The sequence below is a fragment of the Siniperca chuatsi genome, linkage group LG16 (assembly GCF_020085105.1).
Source record: "Siniperca chuatsi isolate FFG_IHB_CAS linkage group LG16, ASM2008510v1, whole genome shotgun sequence".
Taxonomy (NCBI): domain Eukaryota; kingdom Metazoa; phylum Chordata; class Actinopteri; order Centrarchiformes; family Sinipercidae; genus Siniperca; species Siniperca chuatsi.
This window is the reverse complement of record NC_058057.1, coordinates 14,889,704-14,908,548: the sequence shown is the minus strand read 5'-3', so window position 1 is coordinate 14,908,548 and position 18,845 is coordinate 14,889,704. Positions and strand designations below refer to the sequence as shown.

The 18,845-nt window shown below is 41.2% G+C and overlaps 3 protein-coding genes across 18 annotated transcripts in view; all 3 read left to right on the top strand.

Annotated features, from left to right (window-relative positions):
• The window catches only part of ppp1r13bb (protein phosphatase 1, regulatory subunit 13Bb), a 31,254-nt gene extending 21,885 nt beyond the window's left edge, over positions 1–9,369 (top strand). For 7 of the 15 annotated variants that reach the window (XM_044168544.1, XM_044168539.1, XM_044168535.1 and 4 more), the window contains 9 exons: positions 242–370; positions 2,697–2,830; positions 3,076–3,526; positions 4,460–5,247; positions 5,340–5,492; positions 5,575–5,708; positions 5,815–5,981; positions 6,250–6,449; positions 7,225–9,369. In XM_044168544.1, the coding sequence (XP_044024479.1) occupies positions 242–370; positions 2,697–2,830; positions 3,076–3,526; positions 4,460–5,247; positions 5,340–5,492; positions 5,575–5,708; positions 5,815–5,981; positions 6,250–6,449; positions 7,225–7,266 (2,198 nt within the window). In that variant the 3' untranslated portion in view covers positions 7,267–9,369. The remainder of the gene's footprint in view (positions 1–241; positions 371–2,696; positions 2,831–3,075; positions 3,527–4,459; positions 5,248–5,339; positions 5,493–5,574; positions 5,709–5,814; positions 5,982–6,249; positions 6,450–7,224) is intronic. The other 8 variants (XM_044168537.1, XM_044168547.1, XM_044168548.1 and 5 more) reach the window with 3 other exon arrangements.
• Positions 9,370–9,832: 463 nt separating this feature from the next.
• Positions 9,833–13,885, top strand: LOC122862820 (tubulin alpha-1B chain-like). Its single transcript, XM_044168549.1, has 4 exons — positions 9,833–9,985; positions 11,270–11,492; positions 11,582–11,730; positions 12,557–13,885. Exons 1-4 carry the CDS (start codon positions 9,983–9,985, stop codon positions 13,535–13,537), a joined length of 1,356 nt encoding a protein of 451 aa, XP_044024484.1. The 5' UTR covers positions 9,833–9,982; the 3' UTR covers positions 13,538–13,885.
• Positions 13,886–15,101: 1,216 nt separating this feature from the next.
• LOC122862869 (disheveled-associated activator of morphogenesis 1-like) overlaps positions 15,102–18,845 on the top strand; it is a 49,753-nt gene continuing 46,009 nt past the window's right edge. For both annotated transcript variants that reach the window (XM_044168681.1, XM_044168678.1), the window contains exon 1: positions 15,102–15,253. The gene's annotated coding sequence lies outside the window, so the exon portion shown is untranslated. The remainder of the gene's footprint in view (positions 15,254–18,845) is intronic.

Here is an 18,845-nt window from a genome sequence, read left to right as displayed (position 1 = left end):
GCATGAAAAGCTTTTGACTGAAATTCCCTCCTGGGCCCCAGCTGTTTCTCTGTTTCCTTCTTACCTGACTTGTCAGTCATTTTTCCTTCCTCTCTAACCTGCCTCTCTTCCTGTGTTGTGTATACTGTGATTCCCTTCCTTTTCTCTCCTCCTCTCTCATGTGTCTTTGCTGTCCTGTCTTTGTAATGTCTCTGTTTCACTGGGTGTGGGTGTGGGTGTGGGGCAACTCTTCCTGGGGCAGACGGTGTGCGAAAGCCTCCCAGCTCTTGGAAGGTGTCTGATTTAGACATCGTTGTGGACCCGGTAACCCCGTCCCTTCCAGAATCACACCCGGGCACCGGAGCCTCCATTGGCTCTGACGGCACGTCCCGTGAGTGCACAGTGCTGCATAAGCAGAGGGATGGCACTTCCTGAACCTTCTCTCTCGATTGTAGCACGGGATCCTCAGCATGCACTGGAGTTTTTACTTCATACATCATCCTTATCTTTTTAATATCATAGTCAGTTTAATTGGCCAGGAATTTAAGATTACCAAAACTGTATTCTGCCCAATCATGCCTTGAGCCCCCTACACTCTAGTCCCCAACTGTTGTTTTTATGCTCCACAAAACAGATTATCTTTAAAAGTAATGGGACTGATTTTCTCCACCAGACAAATGAAAGCTTAGGTGCACAGCTGGGGAATCTGAGGAGAAGATGAGCATCTGTGCCTGGTTAACTTGAACAGTCGCTGCCTGATGGAAGCATCCTTGTTTGGCATCATTACGCTGTCCTGCCAGTGCAGCATTGAGCCAGTTTTTCTGAACTGGAGAGAGAAACACTCATTTGGAGTGCTTCCTCTTTGGATTGGCTAATGATGTCAAAGTAGTGGGATGCCATCTTGAAACACTTGGCTGCCATCTGCAGAAAGTTTACACTCTTTGATCATATTTGACATCATGCCTCATATGAAGAAAGTGTCGCTGACAAAGCACTGCTGATCCTCTTTGTGTTTGTACACTTCTGAGAAGGTTCAATGAGTTGAGTGCCTCATAAATTTACACATGCAAAGCAGAATATTTGGGCTTTGTTCTAATTCCGTAACATTCCCAGCCTACCTGTAACCTTCACACCTCATTCTCACAACAACCAAGCTGTGAGAATCAGTTTTCGTTGTCAAACACTTAACATGCACAAGGAAATTAACTTGTACATGTTAAAATGTCATTGGATTCACTTAGCAACTGTCCCTCCTGATAATCTGTGAAGACCCAGATCGGGCTGTTTCCTTTTAGACTTAGTTAGTGTTGGTAGAACTGTATTAATCTCTAGCAATGCTACATTTAAAGAAAAGATTGGAAGCTGCTTTTTAAACAGGTTTCCCAATGAACCAAACTAAGTAGACCTACTGTTTGTTTGTTTGTTTGACTATTTAAAGTTAACATAGGTATTAAGTAGCATATTGGAGATCTGAAATGCTATGATTGGCTTTTGAGACTTTTTGGGTCTGTAACGAGTCGATCCCCACTCTGCAGCTTTATTTATTGTCATAATATACAAACAAATTCCTGTCTAATTGTACCACAGCTATTGCTGTTGTTTTGTCTTCCTTTTTCCATCCTCTTTCTTTTCACCCTATCCTTGCTGTCTAAAGGTGCATTTTTTTATCCTGCACATATATATTTTTTAAAGTAATCAGTTTTGTCTTGGAGACAAACAGTACTGACATTAGTGGCAGTACTTACTGTGTATCCTTGTAACTTCTACTAAATCGCAATTTAGTTACAATTTGCCAAATGTAACTAAATTAAAACGCAAAGTCCACTGTAGCAAAATACTAATTCAGATACATCCATTGCCACCATTGCTGTGAAGTGAAGGCTCAGGATTTTTGTCCTATTGATCAACAGCCCCTCTTGAAACATGTAGTCCATGGTGTTTTTGATACATTTTTTCTTGAAGAAGAAATTAGGACAACTCGCAAATCTGTTGTGCAAGAAATAAAGAAATGTTGTGATGTGCCAGATGTGTGTGGCCTTCAGCAGAGAATAGAAATGTTGAGAAAGTGCCTCCCTGAAAAGTCAGCTAATTTCTATCCATTGCAAGAGCAGTCTATGGGAAATTTCTTATCCCCAGGTCAATTTGGATTTATTATCAGTGTTTTAAGTAAATGGTACATGAAGCCATTTCTCTGAAAAACCATTGCCTTTACTTCCATGACCTGGGGCAGTTGTGGTAATATATGTAATAGAGCTTTTTGCAGGAATTTGTGAATTTTTTAGAGAACTGGTTTGATTCTTAGATTATCTTGTGTGAACCATGCTGAATTCACATTAACAAAAAGGCAACAAGGAGTCTTTTTGAGTCTTAATGGTGTCTGGTTAATAGGATAGGCTTCTCAAAATCCTAAAGCCTCCATTTAATACCAATCCTAGATCAAAATGGTACAGATATACGTGTTCTATGTGTATAAAATGTTACACATACTCATCTTGAAATACCATCACTATTCCACTTTATTTGGTTAATCACACAAAGTGACACATTTAAAATAAAGAAATAAGGAAATGGTACCATTTTGATCTAGCTCTGGTGGACATGCTTCGTCACTACCCTGAGTTGTAAAAGAGGCTTATACCTCTCATACCATCTCAATCATTGGGTATGGTCTCTTTTCTCTTTTGCAACACACTTACTGTGTCCTGTTTGTGCCCTAGCTAATGATACTGGTTGGCCTACTGTAGGCAAGACCAACACATCTCTAAAGCCTCCTGAGAGAAGAGACTCAGGGACTGATATCCAGGGCAAGAGCCCTCCCTCAGGCTCTCCCGTCGCTCCAAGTGCAGAAAAGGTAGCTCTTCTAATCCCCTTTAAACTGTACAAAGATGTTCATTGTTTTTGTAGCTATTAACCTCCTGGTGTAATGTCACATCCGTAAGAAAAATGTTTTGTTTCAGATTCTTCTAGAGATAAACTGTCATAGCGTCTTGATTAAATATAACCTTAGGGCAAGAATTTAAGATTTAGGTTTCATTTCAATGTACGAAATACTTTAATGGTGGATGTTTGTGTGTGTGGTTTCATGCTTCTTCTTAGGTGCTAGATTCCAAAATGGTCGTTTCCTCCCCTGCCATATCCAAGCCACAGCCGCCCCCCTATGGCTCCCACCTCACCTCCGCAAACTCTGCCAGCTCCTTGGAGCGCCGCAAGGATGCGCCGCCTCCTCGCCCGCTCCCAAACCCGCCAGCTCCTGCTTGGCCCCGCGTCCCTGCCTCAACAGGCTCCTCCTCCCAGCAGATCCAGCAGCGAATCTCAGTGCCGCCAAGCCCCACCTTCCAGCCTAATGCACCGCTTTTCCCCCCTGGGCTGAGCGAGCGACTGGATCCCCCGCCAGCTGTGGCAGTACGCCCCTTCATCCCAGACAGAGGATCACGGCCTCAGTCGCCCCGAAAGGGCCCGCCTACCATGAACTCCAGCTCCATCTATCACATGTACCTCCAGCAGGCAGCGCCAAAGAGCCAGCCACTCAAGCCTGCTCTCAAAGCAGGTAAGAGCTGGGTTTAAAGAGATGGTATAGTATGCGAGGCCTTACTGTAAAATTCCATGAGAGAAAATGAGTTTTCATGATTGGGTATTTTAATAGTTAAATGCTGAATCATACTTTATGTTCTGTATTGTGATAGTGTCTCTTTCAGTATTGCTGCCACTTAATAGATCCAGTTTTGTCTTCTTAGATAAAAATGAATAAAATTAGAATCAGAAATACCGTATTGATCCCCGTGGGGAAACTCTTTTGTTACAGCTGTTCACTATCATGTCGATGCACACTTGAGAATAGAAGGAATAGAATTACTAAGCAAATGTTCATTTGGCCCTTTTATAAAAGGTACAGAAGATATTATTTTCAGCATTTACCATACATATGAAATTATGTCAATTAGTGCTGAAGAAATTAGTCAATTCATTTTTTAGACTTTTTCTTTATTCCACGCTGACCCTTCAAGGAGGTATATGGACATAGTTACACAAAAAAATCAAAAGAAACAAAGTGGTCGGCAACACACCGTACAATAAAGAAGAAAACTAAGTAAATAAACAAATATACAACAAAAAGGAACTGACAACAATTTTGACTTTTGATTAATCTTTTTACATAATGTGTCATGAAAAAAATGACAAACATTAACTTGTTGCAGCCTCAAATGTGAAAATTAACAGGAATGTTTTTCTCTGATTTATATCATTGTAAATTGAATACCTTTTTAGATTTTGGACTGCGAGGAAAAAAACAAGGAATTTTAAGCCGTCACCTTGGGTTCTGGGAAATAGTCATGGGCAACTTTGACTTTGACATTTTAGACTGCCGACTATCTGACTAATGGATTAATTTGAAAAAATGGTTTACAGGTGAATTAATAATGAAAATAATGATGATGTCAATGCCCTCCAATATAATTCCACACTGTCTGTTTGTCTCTAGTATATGGGAAGCCTGTTCTCCCCCCCAGCTCGACACCCCCCTCACCCCTGCCTTTTGTCCAGGCGGGAGGGGCCTTCCCATTGCTCCAGAGCCAACCCAGTGGTGAGGACACTTTTGATGGAGAATTTGATGATCATGAGTTCTTCCAGCACCCAGAGCCCTCAGCACCTCCTCCCAGTGTGGAGAACATCCCACGACCACTCAGCCCTACTAAGCTAACACCCATGGTACACTCCCCGCTGCGCTACCAAAGTGACGCCGATCTTGAGGTGCTCCGTAAAAAGCTGGCCAACGCTCCGAGACCGCTTAAGAAGCGCAGCTCCATCACAGAACCAGAGGGCCCCAGTGGACCCAACATCCAGAAACTGCTCTACCAGAGGTTCAACACTCTGGCAGGAGGCATAGAGGGAAATGGAGTCAGCGGATCAGGAGGTGGCAACGGTGCAGGTAACGGAACACCGTTTTATCAGCCAGCTAATCCTCCTGGATATCTGGGAGGTGACTCTGTGGCTGACACAGACAATGGCAACCTCCCCTCTGAGACGGCGCTACCGCCACCACCAGGGGCAGAGGAGCCGGGCTCTGAGGCTCCACCTCAATCTACTGACGCTAATGACAACGAGCCACTGCCCTCGCCACCAGAAGGGCTGGGGGATCCTGCTGATGCAGAGGGGCCAGAGGACGACGACAACAACAACAACGTGGGAAGCTCTGAGGCGTCGCTGCCCAGCCCTGTGCCGGAGGTCACCACTCCAGAAGAGAGCGGCACGGTGGTCTCACAGCCCCTGGTGAGAGACGCATATACATACTTATTATTACATTGAGTTACATTTTCAGTAAACAACATTGTAACTCATGCTACCTCTCTTTATCGTTACAGGAGAAGCGCACAAACCTGAAGAAGCCGAACTCTGAGCGCACTGGCCACGGCTTCAGGGTGAAGTTCAACCCTCTGGCCCTCCTGCTGGATGCCTCATTGGAGGGAGAGTTTGACCTCGTCCAGAGAATCATCTATGAGGTATGTCGTGACTGTGTGAGTATACTTTACTTATTTATTTGTATTTGCATGTAGGATAAGCACTCATCTTTTCATCTGGGTCCTTCTTTTTTTTCAGGTGGAGAATCCTAGCACCCCCAATGATGAGGGCATCACACCCCTGCACAATGCAGTGTGTGCAGGACATCACCACATAGTCAAGTTCCTGCTGGATTTTGGTGTGAACGTCAACGCAGCAGACAGTGATGGATGGTGAGTCCAAGCTCTCCGACACAAATTTAATGTTACATGATCTGCTGTTGTATCCATTTACATTTATATATCGTGTTTGTTTTCCCGTTTGTGTTTGCTGGAACAGGACTCCGCTTCACTGTGCCGCCTCCTGCAACAGTGTCCATCTCTGCAAGTTGTTGGTTGAGTCTGGGGCCGCCATCTTTGCCAGCACCATTAGTGATGTGGAAACTGCTGCAGACAAATGTGAGGAAATGGAAGAGGGCTACATCCAGTGCTCCCAGTTTCTATACGGTGAGAAACAATCAGTCTAGCATGCACAAATGTAACTCTGAAAGGACTAGTTGACTTCAAAATGAAAAGCTTGTCATTATCCCTCCAACTCTGTCAGTCCAAACTTCATTGAGGTTTGTACAAACACGTAGCAAATCAGACGCGGTACTGAAAGGGAACTTAGTGTAAGTTGGAAAAAGTCTTGTACGTCATTTGGTTTTATCTATAAAAGATATTGATTTTATCCAATACAATTGTAATATTGACAGTTTTGGACTCTCTCATGCAGGCGTTCAGGAGAAGTTGGGTGTAATGAACAAGGGGACGGTGTACGCTCTGTGGGATTACAAAGCTCAGAACCCGGACGAGCTGGCGTTCAGCGAGGGGGACGCCATCACTATTCTGCGACGACAGGACGATAGTGAAACAGAGTGGTGGTGGGCGCGACTTGAGGACAACGAGGGCTACGTGCCCCGCAACCTGCTGGGGGTACAAACTAAATAAATTATTTGTCACATTTGTCCAGTTTCCATCAGCTTCACCAGTAGGTTTAATTTTAGTTGTCACGGGTAGGGCTTGGCATTGCCAGTGCATGGCATTTCTTCTCCCATGTTCTGATTTGTTTATCCAGATTAATGACTGTAATGAAAAGCTGAAATGATAAATGGATTCATCGATCAGTCGAAGGACAGAAAACTAATTAACTCTTTTTGATAATTGGTTAATTCTTTTGAGTCTCTTTTCAAGCAAGAATGCCAAACATTTTCTTGTACCAGCTTTTTAAAGAGTAACTTAACAGCAGGCTGAAAAGCAGTGTTTCTCTGGTTGAAAGTTTCAAGCCTGTTTCACCACTGAGTAGAGGCAGATTAATTGATAATGACAATAATCGTTAGTTGCAGCCCTAAATGACAGTATGACCTGTTAAAGATACTCAACTTATTGACGTTAGCCGTGGGCTGATATCGGATTAGATGTCATTGATTGTTCTCTGTGAAATTTGTTAGGATTCTGACAAATTATCAATTAATAATATGAATACATTTTGGTTTGGAAAAGATTGATAATTTCAATAAGTCAATGAATCCGGTTTATTATCCAGCTTGAGTCATGGGGTACAAGGGTTTTAGATAAGGCATTGAAAAGAAAAATATATAATACATAACTGCATAAATGATGTCGGTGACAAAGTACATAATAACAAACATTAGCAAGTCAAATTAGTTATGTTAAACATTTCTCCTCTTCCTGTTTGTTTTCTTTGCAGCTCTATCCTAGAATCAAGCCTCGTCAGCGCTCCCTGGCGTAGTGTCTCACTACACTGACCTCTGGCTGACAGCTGGACTAGTGACAAAACCAAGAGCAGAGAACAAAGGAGCCTGGTGCTCTGTCTTCTCCCCGTGGCCATAACCTCCCCCAGCCTCATGCTTCGCACAAAATCCTTTTCTCTGAAGCAGTGGGCACCGAACTGTGACGCACATATTTACATCTGCACACACATAGACACACACGCAATGAAACACAAGCACTCCAAATGTGAAAATCTCTTAAACCACTCCATCCTGAACCCACCTTTCAACCAGTTGCTCTGCCATTGTCCCAACTTGATTTTACCCCGATTCAGTGTCCGCTCTGTATCAGACATCAACTTGAACAATAAAACACTAACCCTTGTCTCAGTATTTCTTGCAGTGTTCACACTTCTTCAGCCACCTCCATCTCCCTAATGAATTCTATGGTGGCACTGGTTTACATGACACTATATGGAGACTGGAAAATTATCTCTAAGGGTGAGAGGGTGCTGATTATTGTTAGTGAAATGTAATTTTAGTTATAAGACATATTACATGTTTTTTTTAATGCCAATTTGAACCCCTTGCACAAAGAAATACTAACACAGGAAAACGTGCTCTGTGTTTGATTTTGCTGTAGTCTAACCACCAAAGATGAATATAGATTTTAACACTTTTAAATTTTACTACTCCCTAAGACCTTGCAGAATTGTTGAGGAGTGAGATAATCAATTGGTTTGCTGCTATCAGTAATGATTAACAGCTCCCAGGAGTGGATTAAAAGTCCTTCTAGATATTCTCATGGAGCAGAAAATGGATTCAGGAGGGGAAAATAGAAAATGCTGTAAATCCTCAGTATTAACTGCACAAGCCAGTCAGAACAAATCCAACGTATTAAAGCAAAGATTAATATAGATTGACGGCTCACAACTTGTCATGAGTTGCATTTCATGAACAAGTTGTTGCAAGACGTGCTTTACCAAAAAAGGTTGCCAAATTGAGTGTGCATCAAGGTTACAAACGTAAAAGATCTCATAACTAAGGTATTGCAGGAATTAGAAATTGGAAAAAGTTGTTTTATAGTTCCAAGGTGGTGAGGCGGGAAAGTATCAGCTCCACAGATATACAAAGATATCAGTTCTTTAGGGAATCATTGGGTCAGTTTAGCCATTTTCTTTAACATTGTTTAAGGAATCTACATTCTGTATGTTTCTAATTAGTCCAGGCATTTATAATAAGTTGGACATCACTTTAGAGATCCAGTTTTTCTGACTTCTTGACCCAGATAAGATTTTTGCTTCTGTTGCGATTAAACTTGACAACATGGCAAGAAGACAGCAGTATCTCTACATGAAAAGTAGAACTTGAAAATATTTAATTAAATCCAGACACTGCACCTCAAGAAACACTGAAATCATCAGCCAGGCCATCGGATGAACTTTGTTTACCCTACTTGACACTCAATTTTAATAACCTCTTTTTTTTAATAACCTCTAGCTGCTAAGTAGGTCTCTGGTCATCTAACATTGCACTTATTTTTCTGTGACTGACAAACCCCACTTGAAGCTCTTAATCTCAGGACCAACACGGTGCTGCTGACACTGTTCCACCACTAAACTAGTGATCACCGTTCTGTTTTGTTTTCACTCTCAACAAACATCCCCTTCATTTGAGCAGCGAACCAAACAAAAGAGAGACAGTCCAAAATTTAAAAAACAGTATGAGCCGTGGGCATTAATTATTGATAGATGAAAAGACGGTTATTGTGACTGAAATGTAAATGTTGAGATTCAGACTTTAAATTCGCTTCAGACAATCCTGAATTTGCCCAGATCTCTTCCCCCAGCTGCCCCCTTTCAGGTATACACAGTTCCAGTAACACCATGTTTTATGTGTCACATTACTGAACACTTAGTCCATCAACTTGTTCTGAACCTTGAGTGACTGAGTGTTATGCAAAGTGTGCTAGCGGCCCAGGCTTTATCATGGCTTAGTGTACATAGTGTGAGGACGTGTTATATGTCTGTTTGCTGTATGGACAAGTGGGCTTTCTGTATAAACGCTGTACTCACACATTCAATTCTGTAAATGTCAACAATAAAACAGAAGCTCTGGCATGATGAATGTCTGTCATTGTCGTATCAGCAAAATAATGCAAATATTACAGTGTTAAATTTGATAAAATTTGTACATTTGTAAAAACCACAGGCAAAATGTTTGAAGCTTGTCTTTTTCTGTAATAACATGATCATGAGGCAGGAGCATCCATGCTGGAATGAATTCAGGACTGAATTCATTACTGAGGAGCTGCTGTACTTAAGAAATTTGAGCAAGGAATATGAATTCAAAGAGGAAAATAATTAGTTTTGAGCTCAAATGAGCTATGAAGTGAAGTGTATTTTTTGAATATAATAAGCAAAGGCTTTGTTTTTGTAAATGTACATTTATGAATTTCATATCTAGCAAGTGAAAAAGAATAAGGTTTATTATTTAAAAATGTCTCCAATCATTCCGAAGATTTTATCATTTTTAAAAGTAAACAAGTCTGTTTGAAGGAAACTGTTTAACCAATAGGAAATAAGTTAATGTGACATTCGACCAATCGGATTCAGTAGGTCTTTTCCCGCGTAAGTATAAAGAAAAGTATAAAAGGCCTAGCCTGAAGACAGAGAATACTAACCTCATATCTTCTAACTTATATCTTCATAACACATCCTCAAAACCTCGAGAAACATGGTGAGTATCGAATGGGAGTTGTCTTATTTATTTAACCGTGTTGAAAACGCTATTGGTGGCATATCGTAGCCCACATTAGTGTTTGGTGTTAGCTAACGTTAACTTCAACTGTCAGAATTTTAGCTTTGATGTTAATGTTAACACTAGGTATCCTAACAAAAAGCCTAAGGTGGAAGAGGGCAGTGAACAGTTAACCAAGTTTCATGTTTTATGAGATGTCTTAATTGTAATTTTTTTTTAAATTAAGTGTACCTTAATTGGATTATAGATGTTTTGTGATTAATGAAAAGGCACAAAATAAATAAATTCAGTTTCGCCTGCTTGTTCGAGATGCTGGCTGTAACGTCAATGTTAGTTAGACAACATGGCGGCCTTGAACCAGAATTCTCAACCGTCAACGGTTTTTAGTGGTAGGCATCCGGTCTTCTGTGAAAGGAGGGAAGGATTTATTGTAATATATGCTAACTTTTCGTTAGTGAAAACTGCCCAGGTGGTATAAAAATTAATGTTAGGCCAAATTATCACAACCCGCCCAAAACAGTTTTTACCCGCACAATTACATAAAAAAGTAGGCCAGTTGCGCGGAAAAACGCCTAATCTGGCAACACCATAGTATGAAGTATTCAAACCATTCCCAAAGGAAAACGTTTTAAAATCAGATTTTTGGGTTTGTACTCAGCCGTTAAGCTTAATGTAACAGTTAATGATAAGGTTAGGTTAAGTAGACAGTTTGTGTACCATGTGCAGAAACAATTAGCCTATTGCTAACTAACTCATATTAACGTGTAGTTAACACATCAATTGTTTACACTATTTTTTACGACCAAACCAGTTCATACACAGTAAAATTCATAAACGATAATTTGTAAATTTTGACCAAAAACTCAGTTTAAACTTTAATTTAAAAGACTTGAGATCAACAGTGTTAAAGTTAATGTATTTTTGTTCAACAGATTTGGATATAATCTGACACTTTTACAAGCACTCCTACCTACCCAGCCAATCTGTTGGCTAAAATACTGTATATGATGAAATCTCTCCTCAATATGCACCTATCCCATTGAGGTTCTGGTTTGAGGTCCTTCATGTTGTCTCCAGCAAGGTCTGTCTTGCTTTATATATAGGGTAAATTAATAGGCAGCATGTATCAGGTGACTTGTGTGTTTTTCCTTGCCATTAAATCTAGCCATAGCTCTTTAGCTGTCTTCAGCCTGTGATGAGTAAATGAAGTCATCTGATCACTATGGACTAGCTAAATGTTACAAATTGCCTGGTTTCCTCCAGCGTGAGTGTATCTCAGTGCACGTGGGTCAGGCTGGTGTCCAGATTGGCAATGCCTGCTGGGAGCTTTACTGCCTGGAACACGGGATTCAGCCTGATGGACAGATGCCCAGTGACAAGACCATTGGAGGAGGAGATGATTCCTTCAACACCTTCTTCAGTGAGACTGGAGCTGGAAAGCATGTCCCCAGAGCTGTTTTTGTAGACCTGGAGCCCACTGTCATCGGTAAACTCTTTATCAGATATAGATCATAGTTGCTGCTTGATTTGGTTCGTCAAACCCTTGAGTCATTTTGTGTTAACCTGTCTCTTTAGATGAGGTGCGAACTGGGACCTACCGGCAGCTGTTCCACCCTGAGCAGCTGATCACCGGCAAGGAGGATGCTGCCAACAACTACGCCCGTGGACACTACACCATCGGCAAAGAGATCATTGACCTGGTGCTGGACAGGATCCGCAAACTGGTGAGTCAGTTCAGAGCAGGAGGAGTTCCTTATACTGGGAGCCTGTGGTTAAATATAATTATATAATATAATTATAAAGAATTAATGTATACAATGTCTCAACAGCACATGTATGCTGTGTGTCAACTCACAACTCAAATTATGGAGTTTGCCTTTGCACCACCAGAGGGCACCAAATCATTATCCATGACAACTAATACCGCTGCCCATTTTAAGTGATGTTCTAGTCATGCAGATAGTTTTGCTTTAAATTTCCAGGATTTGAGATATCTGTCTCTGAGATTTCTGTCTCCAGTCCAGTACAGTGGAGGTGAATGTAAAAATGAAAATCACATTTGATCAAATTCAGCAGCAACATCTTTCCAGAAACAGTTTCCCAGTTACTCTTATCACATAACAAGTCAACAGACTTCGAAATTGCAATTTTACTTTTTAAATATATTTTTCAAATGCTATGAGCACCACGAGTAAGTGGCCGTGTTTAGGGCCAACGCAGGGGACAAGACCTATTAAACTTCTATTTAAAGAAATGATGACCCTGTATTTTCATGATGACCCCATAAGTCATCATAGTCATAGTTTTAAGCTTAATGTCAAATTTAGGTTTGACTGCGGATTTGACTTTATCTTCTGTTGATTTTACAGTGTCAGGTCAGTGTGCAGTGTTTTTTGTTTGTTTTTGATGGTTAGAACTATTAAGTATTTTACTATTGCTATGTTCGAATTATTAGTAAATCAATTGGTCCCTGCCATAATTCTCATGGGTTTCAATCATCCAAACTATTATCTCATGTCTTATATTTGGTAAATGTCTGTCTGTCCGCAGGCTGACCAGTGCACTGGTCTTCAGGGCTTCCTGGTTTTCCACAGCTTCGGAGGTGGTACCGGCTCTGGTTTTACCTCCTTGCTGTTAGAGCGGCTGTCTGTAGACTACGGAAAGAAGTCCAAGCTGGAGTTCTCCATCTACCCAGCTCCCCAGGTGTCCACCGCTGTGGTGGAGCCGTACAACTCCATCCTGACCACCCACACCACCCTAGAGCATTCTGACTGTGCCTTCATGGTGGATAACGAAGCCATCTACGATATCTGTCGCAGGAACCTGGATATTGAGCGTCCTACCTACACCAACCTGAACAGACTGATGAGTCAGATTGTGTCCTCCATCACTGCCTCCCTTCGTTTTGACGGTGCCCTTAACGTTGATCTTACAGAGTTCCAGACCAACTTGGTGCCTTATCCCCGCATCCACTTCCCTCTGGCCACCTATGCCCCTGTCATCTCCGCTGAGAAGGCTTACCATGAGCAATTAACAGTGGCAGAAATTACCAACGCCTGCTTTGAGCCATCCAATCAGATGGTAAAATGTGACCCTCGTCACGGCAAATACATGGCTTGCTGCCTTTTGTACCGTGGTGATGTGGTGCCCAAAGATGTCAATTCTGCCATTGCAACCATTAAGACCAAGCGCACCATTCAGTTTGTGGACTGGTGCCCCACTGGTTTCAAGGTTGGCATCAACTACCAGCCGCCCACTGTGGTTCCTGGTGGCGACCTGGCCAAGGTCCAGAGGGCTGTGTGCATGCTGAGCAACACCACTGCTATTGCAGAGGCCTGGGCTCGGCTTGACCACAAGTTTGATCTGATGTACGCCAAGCGTGCCTTTGTTCACTGGTATGTAGGTGAGGGCATGGAGGAGGGAGAGTTTTCTGAGGCCAGAGAGGACATGGCCGCTCTGGAGAAGGATTATGAGGAAGTTGGAGTTGACTCTGTTGAGGGAGAGGGAGAGGAAGAGGGTGAGGAGTATTAAAAAATGAATAAAGGCACTAGTTAAACAGGACATCATTTGGTTGTGGTTTTAAATACATTCCAGTGTTTGTGTTATGAAATACCATTTTGGCTACGTTCAGAATAAAATCCTTGAAATGTCAGTTTGTACTAAAGTTCCTGTGTCAGTAAGGAGCAGAGAGGATACGGCAGCATGAGGAAGTTGGAGTTGACGAGGGAGAGGGGCGTTAAGGGACCTAAAAGCACTAGTGAAAATGGAGATTAATTTTTTTCTTGAATGGTATTCCAAAAACGAATGTTTGTCTATTTAGTAAATGTTCAGAATAAAAATCCTGGTTACGTTCTAAATAAAGTTCCTGTGGCATATGAAGCTGTGCATCTGTTTATTTATCTGTTTATTTGTAGAACTTGTTGTTTGATTAGTCCTTCAAAATCTTGAAGTTCAGAATCCAGTCGTAGACATGATTTTGAGAAATACCTGTACAACAATAAACACCATGTATGTTTTGCAGAATATATACAGAACCAACAGCATGTACATTTCACTGATATTGAAAATTATATTTGAAATAAGTGTTATGGTTTGTAGTTTAAAAGCAACAGTCAGTATATTTTAGCTATTCCCAGTGTTTTTGTACAGTCTTTGAGTTTTACAGAAAACTAGGCTCTGTGGTAAATATAAACCTGTTAGTCATGCCATGGTGCACATTCTCATGACCTGAATGTTTATACCTGTTTAGTCACTAGATGGAGATATTCTATACCTGTTTGGTTACAGCCACAGCTGCAATTGTGGACCAATAGCTCAGGACAAGAATAATACCTGCCCCGTAAATTTGTAATGGAAAAAAGACAATCTTGGCAATAAAATGCTTCTGGGTATCCCCGATTAAATTGGCCTAGCAAAACTTAGCTTCCATAATATCTTTTCAGGGCCGGTGGTTTAGCAGTAGTAAGGCTGTGACACAGACCATCAGGTCAGCTATGAGTGTGGACTAGGGCTGCAACTAACTAATGTTCATTATTGATTCATCCGTTGGTTATTTTCTTGATTAAATTGATTGATTGTTTGGTCAATTAAATTTCAGAATATCATCATAATTTCCAAAAGCCAAGTTGCTATATTCAAACTGCCTGTTTTGACCGACCCACAGTTCTAAAGCCAAACATATTTAGTTTACTATTATATAATAAATAAAAGCAGAAAATCTACATTTTAGAGGCTGGAACAAGCACATTTAATTGCCCTTAAATTTTATGTCGATGGACTAATCAATTAATCTAATGTGGACTCTAAAGCAGCAGCTGTATATGTACAGGCCTTTAATATAAAGTCTCCACTTCAGGTGATTAGAACAACAAAGCATTTTAGGAATACTACAATTAAAGAAACAGACAAAGATAAACCAGCTCACTCAAAGATTTACAGCTGGAAAGCATGTCGAGTCGGCTTTGGTCACACACACTTTAAATATAACACTGGTATTTCTAGGGTTTCTGCGAAGAGTATTGATTACAACTATACTACAACATCTATGAAGCACTGGACCAACAAAGGAGGGCGCATGCGCATTAACTGCCCGAGTAAACCGATGACATCACGAGCAGCCCGGACCAACCAGTCTGTTGAATCATCTCCGTGCCGTCTGGACTGTGTGTATTTTCTGTTGCTTCACTTTTCTGCTTACCTGATGAACTTGTGGACACAGCTGACAAGAGAAATGTTCAACGTGGCGAGGTAAGAACAAAACTCTCACCATAACGGCCGAAACAATGTCCGCGTGAATATCCACACTGGGCCGTTTGAGTGCGTTGTTGGTGGTGACCTCCGTACCGGTGCGGCCAGTCAATACAACAGCCATCATTAACGTTAGCTGTGGCGAGTTACGGAAGCTGTTGTGCGTCTCTTGTTGAATTTCCCGAGCTTCCTCATAGAGCTTCAGCTTCAGTGACCTAAACCCGGTTTAGACTGGAGTCAACAGACAGGAGTCGGGTGACATTTGCATCTCTTTTGCCTCTTATGTTTTTGTTTTGTCTGTGGGGGAAGCTGACCTGTCCACGCAGCGAACCGCACTTCCAACGGCTTCCACTCCAGCTAAAACCCTAAAGAGGCCAACGAGGTCCGGGGACCCTCAGGGTCCCTGAGAGGGTCCTCGGGGTCTCCCAGCACAGTGAGGACACGTTGAAAAGTCATTACATTCACTAGCCTGGATGTGAGAGTCATGACTATTTTGTGTATATTTTTGGGGTTCTTTACTCTGAGGTATTACACAAAGGTGGACAGCTCAGTGTCGTTAATGTATATGAATGGATATGGGCTTAATGTTGGGATGGTAGGCAAATAATAAAGCTAAAAAGAGTCTGAATGATAACTTTGGGTAATAATTAATTGTTTGACCCAGTATCTGTAGTAGGCTATAGCCTGACCGATCCTGGATTTTTGAGGTCCATACCAATGTCGATATTTGAGAGTTTAAAAAATCCAATAATGATATATTGGTTGATATTATTATTTTTTATTTACATAAAGACATAACAAAAACATATTTTATTACATTTATAATTTGGTTATTACATAACTGTGACCAAGATGTGCAACATTTTACAGGTAAAAAAAAAACTATGTAATGGAGACATTACTTGTAATGTATCTTTGGCATTTCTGTTAAACAATTTCTTGTTACTTATCTGCAAAATATATGCAGATATAGATATAGCTGCAATAAGCTAATATTGTCCAGTATATCTGCCCGGCCAATTTATCAGTGAGGCTGTAATCTGTACAGTAGGCACACAGGTCCACAAATATAATAATTGATAACCTTTCACTTTTAACTTGCCTTTACATATTTTTGTGAGGATACAATTTTGGAAAATATGCTAAGATAACAACAAATTTGCACTTAACCTAAATCAAAATGTTTTAATTGTGTTTTATATTGCTACCCAGGGTTGATCATCTCTTCACATGCCCCAGTACTATAACATTCTCATCTTTAATTGATTAATTTAGGTCACATACAGTAGCTTGGCCCTCATAAAGGGCCCTAACTTCCACATTATCCTTGATAACAGAACTGGCCTCCGGAGCTTTCAGACATATGATACTTCGTCCTGTTCTGGGTTAATATTCACTTGTGTCGCTTTGCTGGGAATGGACATGACTCACTTGTGAAAGCCATGAAGTTACAGGTTAGTCAGAGAGCACAACTCAGAGATTATCACAGCATAATCATCCTAGTGGTAGGCTTTTACCCAGTTAGGCGCTTATCAGAAAAGGCTTGCATTCCCGAGAATTAAAATGCCCTAAATCATTGAGGGGCCTGTACGTGCTTGTAATGGGCCACTGCCTTGTGAGAGGGCTTACTGCTGTGGTGTGATCTGCAGACATGTTTTCACTGTAAACATGGGAGAAACCTTACATGATGTACAATTCCTGTTATTTTGCTCACAGTGGTAGTGCTCAGACAGGGAGTTGGCTGGTTACAGATCAGTGTTGACAGTCCCTGGCATTTGAATTACGTGTCTTGTTTTTCTGAATTGGTGCACATTGCAGATGATTAATCTTTGTTGTAACCTCATGATTTCCCAAGTGGTTTGTGCTTTAAGCCTTTCTATTAGAGCCTGACCGATAAATACCCGTAGGCCGATATTATTGGCTGATATTGACTTATCACAGATATATCAGCTTGGCATGAATATTGTCAGATTTGCACTTGGTGGCCTGTATAGTCCAATTAAACCATAACCCCATTTGATGCCGTTCATCATGTAACTGTGTTTTCCTGTTTAGACAGGCTGTCCCATGTGCATGCATGTACCAGTATTAAAATCAATTTATTTTATGTAGCCCAATATCACAAATTTGCCTCAAGGGGCTTTACACTTACATTAATTATTTATTTTGCATTAGGTTTTTAATGGTGAACCTTCACACCAGCCCACCTTAGGTAATGAGTGTGTTTATCTGAGTCTTAGTCCTTATTATGTCTTCTTGCCTGACAGATCAGCAAACACAATACACATCGCATTTGCTCTGTGTTAGTTCAGCGTATTAGTTGCTGTTAGCAGCTATGCCAGTCACATTTATGGCAATGCTTCCTCTAAACAAACACAGCCCTCAGCTACAGCAACTACGGTCTTGTTTTGTTGGCACTGGTCGTTTGTTGATGTTTCTCATCATCCTCCTGTTGTCACAGACACGAACACTCTCTGTCCTGCTGTCGGAAACAGAATTTGACAAAAACTGTCCTCGGTGAAACTGACTGCAGCATTGTGACTCAGTGTCAGTTGGCACTGGTGGAGAACCGGAGCACACATGGGAAATTAACACCAGCCACTTTCATATTTGACCAACATTTGGCTGGTAGATTTCAGACACAAAATAATGATTTACTATTGAGTGGCTGGTGAATTTGAAGTCAGTAGCTGGTAGATGTTCACATTTTAAAAAGTTAATTTCCCACCCTGGTATATAAGCTGCTTTCAGTGGTGACCCTTCTAAACTCTGACAGCAGGCTGAGCCTTAATGTTGCTTAAAAAAGTGAATGAAATCAGACTTAACTGTGGCTTATCTGTTAGGTGAGGTGATAGAATAGTCATCCCTATGAACAGATGAAAATTGGCAATGGCGTCTGTTCACTTCATGCTCCACAGAGTAAAGCAATCACATCAAAGTTGCTAGTCCATAAACAGTGGCAGTGTATTGAACCTGGTGCTCTTCTGTCCGTCAGCACACACAAATGCTTCTGAAGCTCTCTGGGGGAACTGGGTTAATGAACAGAGTCTTACGTTTCACAGGACTGGCAATATATACCTCCCCCCTGGTTGGCAGGGGGGAGGTATAAGCTAATTATTTTTTCAATGGTGGATGTCATTTAGGAGTGGCTGTAACACAGCTGAGCCCCTAAGACCACCATATGTCAGCATGGTTTCTGGATGTTGTGGTGGCATTAATGTACGGAGTCAGGTGTTAACCGCAAACTATTGCACATGCGTTAGATATGTGTTAATGGCTATAATTACTTTAGTTATATTTACTGAAATATGCATGTATGGTTTGGCACTGTCAGTAAAAGAATGGTTTTAGTATGAGAAGGTAGCAAATCCAGTTAGTATACATAGCATAGTCACTTGACTCGGTTTAAATATTGACTCATGCTGCATGTGTCACATCTTTATCAATAGATCTTCTTACTATATATCTATAGTAGATATCTCAACATATATATTGCAATAAAATTTAAATATACCGCAACAGAGGATTTTATCACCACTCCTACTCCACATTAGGGCTCCATCTAACAATTATTTTAAATTTCGATTAATCT

Bases quoted from the DNA above. Each gene is read 5' to 3' on its own strand.
- LOC122862820 (XM_044168549.1), top strand. The intron at 11,493-11,581 runs GTAAACTCTTTA...CTGTCTCTTTAG, and splicing joins CCTGGAGCCCACTGTCATCG to ATGAGGTGCGAACTGGGACC. The intron at 11,731-12,556 runs GTGAGTCAGTTC...GTCTGTCCGCAG, and splicing joins TGGACAGGATCCGCAAACTG to GCTGACCAGTGCACTGGTCT.